This window comes from Corapipo altera, unplaced genomic scaffold (genome assembly GCF_003945725.1).
Source record: "Corapipo altera isolate COAL_440 unplaced genomic scaffold, ASM394572v1 23, whole genome shotgun sequence".
Lineage (NCBI taxonomy): Eukaryota > Metazoa > Chordata > Aves > Passeriformes > Pipridae > Corapipo > Corapipo altera.
Window position 1 is genome coordinate 20,862,028 of NW_020884878.1, and position 11,512 is coordinate 20,873,539.

The following is an 11,512-nucleotide window of genomic DNA, read 5'->3' on the forward strand; positions in this document are numbered from 1 at the left end:
CTAGAGGTCTTCCAGGGCAGAGGAGCTGGTGTACTGTTGGCTAGTTGCAAGCTGCATCAGGAGCTCATGACTGGTGTATCCAGAGCAGTCCATGCTCATTTGTCCATGGTAGTTATGGCGTACAGTGGTAGTGTCATTCAGCAACCAATGTTATACAATTCAACATTACAGACTGTTCTCACCCAAAAATCAAATCCCCCTGCAACATGACTTGATCCAGCTTGTCCCTCAATAGCTTCTGCTGCTCACCACGTGGGACTCCATACAGCAGCTTTCCATTTTCCATGTATCCCTACAATACAACATGAACCATCAGTAAAGAGACCACATTGCTTTTCATTTTCTGGTAGCTGATTATACTGTGGGGATTCCTCAGCGTGTGTCACCTTCTCCTTCTCTCATGATGATGATAGTCTGAAATTTTTGCCTTCAGGCCAGTTCACGATGACTTCCAAGATCCCTAGGAGACCAGGGTTTCCTGTTTGAGCTCACTGTGTGATCAGTGCAACCCACTTACTCCACATAGCATCAGTGGCATGATGTGTGGAAGGGACTTTCCCTTTGAACATCCAGCCCAGCACTGGCAGTCAGGGTGCCAGGAGGAGCTGTGCTTCACCGCCAATCCCTTCTGAAGCATCTTGAACCCCTTCATAAGCAGCCAGTATCTCTTTTTCAGTTGGAGTGTAACAGGCCTCGGATCCTTTGTATCCCCAACTCTAGAACCCCAGAGTTCATCCTTGAGTCTCCCTAGGTACTTTTTGCCAGAGACTCCAGGAAGGGCCATTCTCCCTGGCTTGCAATGTAGAGAACATTCTTCACATTTCACATTCCTGTCCTGACTAGCCCAAGGGCTACTGCATGAACAAGCTTCTTTTTAATGTTCAAAAGGCTGTTGTTGTTCAGGACCCCACTTAAAATTGTTCTTCCTCCATGTCATAAGATAAAGAAGGCTTACAACCTGACTGTAATCTGGAATATGCATCCTACAATAACTCACAGCACCTAGAAAAGCCTGTGTTTCCTTCTTCCTGGTTGGTGGGGACATAGCCGCTATTTTGTTGACCACATCCATTGGAATCTGATGACCATCTTGTCATTTTACTCCTAAAAACTGAATTTCCTGGGCAGGTCCCTTGACTTTGCTTTATGGCAAAACCAGCCTTCAGGTGGATATGGATTATCTTCTCCCGTCTCAAAAACAACTTCTGCTGTGTTGCCCCACACAATGATGTCATCAATGTACTGTAAGTGTTCTGGAGCCTCACCCTTTTCCAGTGCAGTCTGGATCAGTCCATGGTAAATAGTGGGGCTGTGTTTACCCCCCTGGGGCAGTGGGTTCCAGGTGTGCTGGATGCCCCTCCAGATGAAAACAAACTGGCCTGCCCTCTGCTGCTAAAGGAGTGGAGAAGAATGCATTAGCAATGTTAATGGTGGCACCACTTTGCTGCCTTGGACTCCAGTTCCTACTGAAGTTCCAGCGTGTCCGGCACAGTGTCACTTAGTTGAGGTGTGATGTCATTCAGGCCACAATAATCTACACTCAGTCTCCACTCTCCATTGGACTAATGCACTGGCCATGTAGGACTATGAAAGGGTGAGTGAGTTTTGCTGAGCATTCCCTGGCTTTCCAGTTCACGAATCATCTCATGGATGGGGGTCACGGAGCCCTGGTTGGTGTGGAGGTGTTGACAGTGCACTGTTGGGGTAGCAATTGGTGCCTGTTGTTCTTCAGCCCTCAGCAGTCCCAAAGCAGAGGGTCCTCTGAGAGACCAGGCAAGGTATTCAGCTGTCTAATTGCCTCTTCTCCACAGCAGCTGTCCCCAAAGCCCAATGACGCCCTTTTGGGTCCTTGAAATACCCCCTCCTGAGGTAATTTATGCCAAGGATGCACAAGGGCCTCTGGGCCAGTCACAATGGGGTGTGTTTGCCATTTGTTCCTGGTCAGGCTCATTTCAGCTTCCAGTACAGTCAGATGCTGGGATCCCTCTATCTCCCCAAAAATAGAGATGGATTCTGCCCCACATATCTTGATGGCATCAGAGTTCATTGGGCACCTGTGTCAACTGAAGCCTTTTACTCTTGTGGGTCTGATGTGCCAGGCAATCAGATCCACCCACTCCAGCAGGTCTGATTGTCCCTTTCCTCCACCTGGCTGGAGACAGGGCCCCTTTAGTCCTGGTCATAGTACTCACTGCTCATTTGTAAGGGTGACCTGGTGGTCCCTTCAAGAGGATCAGAAGTAACATCAGCCCTCCTATTCTGTCTGAGGACTTGCCCTCTGGAAACTGGAGCTGCATTTATCCTTGAAGAATTTCCTGTGGTGGTTGTTCTTCCTCTCAACTCTTATACCTGTGCTGCTGGGGCAGAGGTGGGTTTTCCATCCTGCTTCCTCATGTCCTCTCCATGGTGCAGGTAAAACCACAGGTTAGCTCATGGTGTGTCCCCTCTCTCTCAAGCAGGGGGGTGCTTGCTCCCAATAGCAGAGAGTCTGGTCTGTACTGGTGGGGCATGGGACCTTTCCTCTTTAACTTGCTTGAGTCTTTTGAGCCTCTCTGCAGTCTTAGACAGTCTTTCCACAGCTGAGGCACAGGTCAGTAGGGAGGAAAAAAGATGATCTTCATATTGCCAGAGTTGGGTAGTCACCTGAAGCACTGTTTGTTCTCCTTCTTTCATTGACATCAATGCCAATGAATTGGTGCATGACGATGGTGTTCTCTATACAAACTTCTGCCATGTGGATTGTGTACACTGGACCTCATCTGGATCTACAGGGGACTCTGCATTATTTGAATCCCTGAAGATTACCTCCAGCACATCCAATTCTCTCAGGTACTGGATACTTTTCGTCATGGCCTTCCACCTGCTTGGACACCCCATTAGATCATCCTTGAGAGAACACCTTTCCCTCATGCTTGACAGGAGTCACCTCCAGAGGCAGAGAGTTTCTGTCCTCTTTCCAATCGCCCATGCCCTGGGACAGGGATCGCAGTTGCTTGGCTTCACTACCATCCGGTTTCGTATCATGGGCTGTGATATCCCAGCATCAGCCAGGTCACCAGGGGCTCTCCCGACTGGTGGCTGAAATCTTTTCACATATCTCACAGCTCACCCGGGGATGGGGATCGGGTGATTATCTCTGGCCCTGCTCTTGCTCCTGTTCTGAGGGACCTGCTTCCTCTTCATCCCTTACTAAGAGAACTAATTTGGTCTTGGATTCCTTCTTCTGTATGGGAGTGACTACTACTGGCACAGGTTGTTCCCCTGGTTCAGCTGCAGTTTGAGTGGCCATGCTGCCTGTTGGTCTGGTTTCCTCCTCCTTCCCCTGATCGTGCTGTCTAATATTGAACTGTGTCTGGTAAACAGCAGCCAGGGCCCAACATACTGCAATAAGTTGCCCCTCTCTGGAGTTGTCACAGCATTCTCCTTGCAAATATTCTGTCACTTTAATAGGGTCCTGTAGTTGTTCAGGGGTGAACTTCCAAATCATTGGAGCTGATAATTTTCCCCAAAACTGGCCCATTTTCTCCCACCTTCCAACTCATAACTGTCCTAACATTAGCCATGGTGTTGACCATATTGATTCAAGACATGGTGTAGATTTTATTGAGATGGTGTAGCAACATAGCATGCTTTCCTTAACATCCAAAGGGAATTCAGAATTCTCAAAAGCTGTTATAACAAGCCTAAAGGAGAAAAGGGGAGTGAAAAGCTGAGGAAAATCATCCTTCCTTTGTCTTCCCACAGAATGGGAACAATTATTAATAGAATCATAGAGTCAGCTGGGTTGGAAGGGACCTCCAAGATCATCAAGTCCAACCCTTGGTCCGCTATCGCTGAGGTTACTAGACCATGGCACTAAGTGCCACATCCACTCTCATCTTAGAAACCTCCAGGGATGAAGAATCCACCACCTCCCTGGGCAGCCCATTCCAATGCCTGATTACCCTCTCTGTGAAGAATTTCTTCCTGATATCTAACCTAAACCTCCCCTAGCACAGCTTAAGACCACGCCCTCTTGTTTTACTGATAACTGCCTGGGAGAAGAGACCAACCCCACCTGGCTACAACCTCCTTTCAGGGAGTTGTAGAGAGTGATGAGATCTCCCCTCATAGACTCTCAGAGGTGCCGCTCAAGGTAGGGGTAAGAGAGCAACACTGAATACACATGCCAAATGACCCTCATTGCCCTTGATATTATGATATCATAAACTGAAAACACAGAGTGCATCCACATAACAATCCTGGTCTCTCTCCCTGCTCTGAAAAAAGAGCACTGTGATGGGCACATAGTGCATATGCAGAAACGTATCCAGGGTTAGGTACCGCACCCACATGAACAGACCAAGCAACATTGTGACCAGTGGCTCTGGACCTAATACAACTAATGCTTAGATCAGGTTTTCTTCCTAACTGCTCTGGTCAGATCTGACCCTTCATTAGGCACCAAATAAGGCTGTCATGGTTTAGGAATGGTATTCTCCAATTTAGTGTTCCCACTGAAACCACTCCAAACCATGCACTGCACCATCACTCCTCCTCCCTCTTCCCTTCCCCTGTGGTGGGCTCAAGAGGAGAATTGGAGGCATAAAAGGTAAAGATCATGGGCTGAGATAAGAACAGTTTACTGGATACAGCAGTGAGATAAGAAAACAAACAGTAACAGCAACAATACTAATGACAGAGGGTACAAGAAAGAGGTGAACACTCTATGCTGACCTGGAAGCAGCCCTTCCCCCATCCCCAGAAAAATGACATGAGATGGTATAGAATAGCCTCTGGGTCCTAGCCATGCCCCATTTTTCTGCAAAAATTAACCCTGTCCTGGCCAGAACCAGGACAATTGTGGACAGAGATACTAACATTTTATACTGAAAATTTTAAAACTATGAAGAGGAAGCAAAACCTGCAAAATTTTAATATACCACATTTAATATCCACATGTGTATGTGCGTATGTATGTATATACAGATATATGTGCTTATCTAAAATTCAGAGAAATTTAGTTACTAATTAGTCTGTTGATTATTGTTACTCTTCACTCTTCTGGTGTGATATGTTCAGATGTGAAAATCACTTTACATGACTTCTGTTCTTCAATAGCTCTAAGGTTCTTAAAAAAATGTGATTACATGTGAATTTGTGCTTCTGTCTGCAGGAATTAAAAACAAAATTTTAAGCTATGACCAGAATAATACCTTAATTGAAATAATGGGGCAGGTTAAGGTTTTCTTTATTCACCCTGTGATAAAATTCCACACTAGGATTTAACCCTTTGATGCAGACTAACTAGCTTAAAACTAGCTGTTTTTTCTTCTTTACATGATTTCAGGAGTCTCATGTTGAGACTGGCTATAATTTTAATATATTCAACTGTGAAACAGCTGGGGAGCAGAAGCCATATATCGAGTTGTCATTTGTTTTTTCTTCTCGATTGTGTGTATGTGTGTGAGTATTTAACTGTTTTCACAGATGTTAAGCAAGCATTTCAAACAGTGTTTAGGATGTATCTCAGTTGCTATTAATAAGGTTGCTGGATCTGGAAAATGTTATAGAATTCTTTTCTTTCTCTCTCCCTTCCTTTTTTTTCTTTTAATGCTTAGTTGGTAAGTATGATGCTGAATTTCAGAGCTGTTGCTTCATTGCACATAACTAACTCATCACTCTCTTTAACCTGTAGCATGAGCAGCAATTGCATAATGAAATTCGAAATTCCGTTTTCTGTGCTCATCTGTTAATACCCTTCAATCTCTGCGGTTCGTGTCTCATGTCTCACACCTGTTATCTTTTATCTTTTCTCCTCCCCCTTCCTCACTTCTTTCCACTCCTCCTTCCTCATCACTTCTTCATTCTCAACAAAGAAAGAAATGCTGTGATATTTCTTCTCCTTCCAAAACCTCCACTAGAAAGCATTGGCCACATCAAGGTAAAGGGCAAAGGCTTGAAACGGAAGGTCTTTCACGCTAGCTGTGAATGGTATGCTGTGCAAAACAACAACGGTTATTTTCTATTCTCTAATTTCCACCATTTGAAATGCTTTAATTCCTTGTAAAATCAGAACAAGATAGAATTTCAGAAAATGCAAATGCATGTTTCCCTGCCTGCCTTTTTCTGTAAGGCACAGTGAGTCAGACATTATCATGCTTTTCCAGATTGTTTGGCAATGAAGTACCTAGTTCATGAACAGAATTACTGTCACCAGCTGGGGAACAAATAACAGCCCTTGCTTTCCCCTGTCACTCTGATGGTTTGTGTCAGTCTGAAGATAGAAAGTACCATGATGTCCCTCTGGAGCAGGCAGGTGAGGGACCAGGCAAGGACAACCAGGTCACTAAATACCAGAGGTTTATGACAATGTTTTAAATGTACTCCTTGACTTCTTACCTGATGACCTCACTTGATTTTAGAGGAATCTTTCAAAATAAATCATGAGCAGTTTTGAATTATTTTTGCACCCCTTTTAAATAACTAGCAATAATAGCATGATGTGGAAGAAATAGCAGGTGATTTTGGGCTTACTGAAGTCAGCAGGGGTTTCCCCATCAAACCTGCAGGACTTTCTGTCTGTAATTTACACAGGTCAGAAGCCTTCAGTGGCAACTGAAGTAGTTGAGTTCAATCACACTGTCAGTCTCTCTGAATGGCTAATTAAAATGCAGTTTAATTTTATGGATGGGAGTTCATAGTATTAATTTTCTATAACATGGAAAGGAGAATGTAATTTTGATTTCACGTTTTCTCCTTTTCCTTTTGTATCTTTATGGAAGATTTGGAGACAGACTGTTTGTAAGGAAAAGCCTTGTCCCCTTGCAGTGAGGACTCAGGGCCCATTGGAGCATAGCTCTGGGCACTGGGCTAATGAATTACATACTGTTGTCTCAAATTCATCTTGTTCCTTTTACAAAGAAACATTAACGTATAGTGCCTCCAGTTAGTACGATCTGTTCAAGCTTCTGCCTTGTGGGCCCTGTAGGAATTTGCCTTTTGAAACACCAACTAAAGTTGGGATGGGAGAAGATGTTTTACTCTCCCAGTTGGCCCCAAATTCACTCCACCTTTTCAGCTGCATTCCTAGAGCTCCCTTCATGCACAATGAGCTGTTAACCTTCATGTTCTCATTAAAGACTGGATTCTTCTGGGTTGTGGTTTGAATAATGACTCCCCATTCCTGTGAGGGAACTGGAGGTGTTTGTTCTCCTGGTTAGTGGGAGAACATCTCCCACTTCAGTGCTGCCTCAATTGCTGAGAGCAAGGGGGTTCTGCAGTCCCATAGCTCAGAGGTTTCTGGCATCATCTTTTCTCTAGGGGTGGATTTGTGGCAGTTGCTAACTCCATGAGCAGTACCATCACCCACAGCTGGTAAAGGGCTAGGAGATGCTGTGGCAGTGACAGCAGCACTGAAATTCCTCCCTGCCCCTTGCTAAGAGATCCCATGCTGCGAGTGCGGAAGGCGGCACTGACCCATCTGGTTCTTGCTGTCCTCTTCAGGCTTCTGCCCAGAGACTCAGCTGGGAGAAACTCCAGCAGCAGCAACAGCACAGGTGGATGGAACAGACTTAGCCTCTCCAATGTCTCCTCGGACTAGCAAGAGCCGCATGTCCATGAAATTGCGCCGCTCCTCTGGCTCAGCCAACAAATCCTAAGTGGCGAGATGCCTGAAGCTTTCTAGTGAACAGCAATTGGCCACCCTTCCCGCAGCAACTCAGCACCGGGGTTTTTTTCACTGCTCATACCTTTCACTCAAGAGTAATGTCTCTCATGTGTGTGTGCCTGTGCCCTGCATACTCCTTTTCTGTATGTTTATTTTAAACAGTGACACTGGAATTTTACTTTGATATTTTAGCATTGTTTTTTTATCAAACTTCAGTCTGCCTGCCCTTTTTTTTTTTTTTTTTAATTGCAGTGCAGTTTGTCTTCTGCACCTTTTACCTTCGTGGATGATTATGGTATCTTAACAGTAGTCATTTTAAACTCTGGTTGATCTTGAGTTACATACGGAATTGGAGACTGCAGCTGGATTACACTGTATTTATTGTGCCCCATTGCAATTTTCTCTGTAACAAAGAAAGAAATATGTACAATTTGAAAATGAATGTACAATTTTAAATTGACATTGCATATGTGAAGTCTTTGTCAGATGTCACAATGTTAATGCACAGGATGTGTACAGATTATTTATGTTGAGAATAAAATAGTTCAATGGCCTTTCAAGCATTACAGAATCCAAATGAAATAATTTGCTCATAGCACCAATTCTTTCTTCACAAAGCAATGTATCATTTCATAACTCTGCAGATAATCTATGCCAGAAAAAAAATCACTGTGCTGAAATTCTATTTATGCTTGGCTTCCAAATATTTTTATAATGTTTGCTTTTCCAAGTGGTATCAGTAGTAAATGCTATCAAGTTTCATGGGTTTTAGCCTTTGTCATTGGGATGCTCCATCTAGATGTATATTCTTTTTTCTTACATTAAAAAAAATTTAAAAACAAACACTTTCCTAATAGAAATTCATTGCTGCGATGATGGGTACTAGGGAAGAAAAGGGAACATGCTCCGGGAGCCTGGCCTGAAATGCTGTTGATTTCAATCCTGCGAGCGCAGGTTAGTGCACGAGTTCCACCCACCCAGAGGTATTTTCCTACAAAAGGTGAAATGCTCACATTTTGAGTCTAGTAAACAACAAAATGCTGTTAACAAAATGTAGCATGGCATCGGTACTAACTGCATGTGTAAATATATCATATGGGCAACAATAAAAAGAGAAATTATGTATTGTCATTCATGTAGTATCAACAAATTTGTAATGGTTGAAAAGAAGACATGCTATTTAATAATACAATAAAATTATTCTTACCACCTTTTGCATATTAGTCATTCACCTCACTGACTAGATTCTTACTCCAATTTATGGAAGAATTGTGTGCTACGTAGATATGGAGCAATTAAGTGCAATACACAGCTTAGTTTTCATTTGTATTAAGAAGTATATGAGTTCTTAGGAGCTCTTTCCCAATGCATCAAAAGAATGCCAGACTGAAAACTTTTCCCCAGATCTAGTAAATACATTGCATGTAATATAAAGCACAGGACGTTCTCTCCTGCAGGCTGGTTGTTCAAGTGCTGATTTTAGGAGCAGTTAATAATAATCACATTTGTGTGGTCTGGCACCCTTCATCTTTGACTGCACAAGTGGAGAAAGGGGAACGATGATTTTAAAAAAACATAAGGACCTTCTCCAGGAGTGAACCCATTAAATGCATAAATGGGTATTTTTGCCATTGTTACCAACAAATGACAGAAAAATGCACAACTTAAAACATGTTTTATTTTTGTCAGAAGAGTGAGATGTGAGTTTAGCCTCCTCTGTCAGAGAGCAAATCTTGGCTATATTAGGTTATATTGTTTTAATTCATTTGTCCAGGTCCTGGAACTAAAATGACAGAAGTCCGTGAAGCGCATTTAAAACAAAGCATTTATCACTTGCTTGCAGCCTTTGGGCATGATACATCTGAATCTTTTTTTGTGTGAAGCAAAATGTAAAATGACAGAAATAATGGCTTTAGAGGATGCTAACAAGAGATTGAAATATTTTACATGCTTTATTTCAGAGAGAGTGTTAGAACAAAGACTACAACTGGGATCAGTTTGGTTCTTCAGAAATCACCAGCTGACCCACTTTGCCCTGCTGAATTGAAAAAAGGTGTGAGCTACATTTAAAATCTTTTATTGAGTTGTTTTGCCCTTGTCATCTGCTATAACATTTAGAAACAAGCACTCAAATTGAAAAATTAAATAAGTAAATAAATAAATAAATAAATAAATATGTCTGAAATGTCAGTAGCTGGTAAATTCAACAGCATTTCAAAGCATTTGGCCAGAGCATTGTCAAAGCCAGGGAACACACCACAGGATGCTTTGCTAAAAGTAGGTGTTGTTAGGGAGAAGGAAGGTAGCCTGTCATCTGCACTTTAGCAAAACGTCTAAAGACTGTTTCATGTCCTAATTTCAGCTGTTCACAAGACTTGGAGGAACTCACATCAAATGCGCAGCTCACAGTGGAGAGGGGTCAGAGGCCTCCTGAAAAGGCCAGCTGCAGACAGGGTTATTTCTGCCTGCCTATGATGCAGGGCCTGGCAGGGCCACACACTGCCCAGCCAGGTGACACTGAGCTGCACTCCTGGCTACTGTCTATGCTGCACTAACAAACCACTAACAGAGCAGGTTTTGGAATGGGCAACTGCCAGAGACGTGTTTTGCCTACTACACAGTCGCTAGAGTACAGAGACACAGAGTAAGCAGGAGATGCATACATAGATCAACACCTTGTATTTCAATTAAGCAGACAGCACAATTAGTTTCCCATACTAGCTATTATATGACTTGACATTGACTTAATATGAACATTTACTTTCTCGGCTATCTTAGTACAGAGTACAGCAAACAAAACACCTCACCATAACTTAAGTGTTGAAGCTCAGGGGCTAAGGCTATTAAAACAAGGTCACTAGATCAGGCTCCTTTTCTCACGAAAAATAATTCCTCTCTTTAAATACCTTATATACAGCTGTACTTTCTATCCGAGAGTCGCCACGGAAGATATACCAGCGGTGGGCCCGTACCCGGCGCCCGGGCACTGCCCGCCTCCCGGCAGACGCTGGCAGGACTCCTCGCCCGGGACCGTGCCCACAGCCGCCCCGAGTCCTTCAGCCGCCCCGGCAGCTGGGGGTCTGCGCGGCCCTCCCTCCCGTGCGGGGCTCGGTGTGAGTGCTGCTGGCCGGCCCCGTGGAGCGGCGGCGGTGCCGCTCGTAGGCTGAACCCGCTGCCGTGCCCGTGCGGGGCGCGCATCGCTACCCACCGGCCCGAGAGGCGGCGGGCGGGAGTCCGCGGGCGCCTTTCTCCGCCGTCATAACCGTGAGAGCCGCGACTTTCCATAGGAATTACAGCGTGGCCAGGACCCGCTCGGCTAGCCCGGGCTCTCGGAGCAGTCCCACCGAGGCAGCCGCGGGCCTAGCAGCCCGGCCGGACGGGCACCTGGAGCAGCAGGACCTGCCTGCTCTCCGGCGGGTGGCACTTGCTGGCGTGCCGCGCCAGCCCGGGTGCGCTGAAGAAGGTGGCGGGGCAGTGCTTGCAGGGGAAGCCCTGCCGCTCGCCGCCCGCCGCGCCGCCCTCGGGAACGCTGGCAGGCGGCGGCGGCGGCAGCAGCAGCTCCTCCCGCACGGCGTGCCACAGCCGATGCTTGTCCCTGATATCCGCCGAAGGGAACCGGGCGCCGCAGAGGTGGCAGGCGAAGGCGAGGGGCCCGCGCTCCGGCGGGCCGAAGGCGGCCGGCCGCGCTGCCCCGTGGGTGCCCAGGTGCTTGCGGAGGTAAGCCTGCCGCCGGAAGCGCTTCTGGCAGCAGGGGCAGGCGAACGCCTCCCCGCCGGGGCCGGGAGCGCCGCCGTGAGCGGGGCCGAGGCCGGGGCCGGGGGCGGCCGGGGCGCCGCCGGCGCTGTCCGCGCCTCCGCGGTGCTG

At 45.9% G+C, this 11,512-nt stretch overlaps 2 protein-coding genes across 16 annotated transcripts in view; one reads left to right on the plus strand and one right to left on the minus strand.

The window, feature by feature from the left end:
- The window catches only part of RALGAPA1 (Ral GTPase activating protein catalytic alpha subunit 1), a 142,695-nt gene extending 133,833 nt beyond the window's left edge, over positions 1–8,862 (plus strand). For 6 of the 15 annotated variants that reach the window (XM_027638304.1, XM_027638308.1, XM_027638313.1 and 3 more), the window contains 2 exons: positions 5,859–5,973; positions 7,486–8,862. In XM_027638304.1, coding sequence (XP_027494105.1) covers positions 5,859–5,973; positions 7,486–7,582 — 212 coding nt within the window. In that variant the 3' untranslated portion in view covers positions 7,583–8,862. Of the gene's footprint in view, positions 1–5,600; positions 5,604–5,858; positions 5,974–7,485 lie in introns of those variants that run through there. The other 9 variants (XM_027638306.1, XM_027638314.1, XM_027638318.1 and 6 more) reach the window with 6 other exon arrangements.
- A 446-nt stretch (positions 8,863–9,308) lies between these two features.
- The window catches only part of INSM2 (INSM transcriptional repressor 2), a 3,551-nt gene continuing 1,347 nt past the window's right edge, over positions 9,309–11,512 (minus strand). The window contains exon 2 of the mRNA XM_027637972.1: positions 9,309–11,509. Within this exon, the coding sequence (XP_027493773.1) occupies positions 11,009–11,509 (501 nt within the window). The 3' untranslated portion in view covers positions 9,309–11,008. The remainder of the gene's footprint in view (positions 11,510–11,512) is intronic.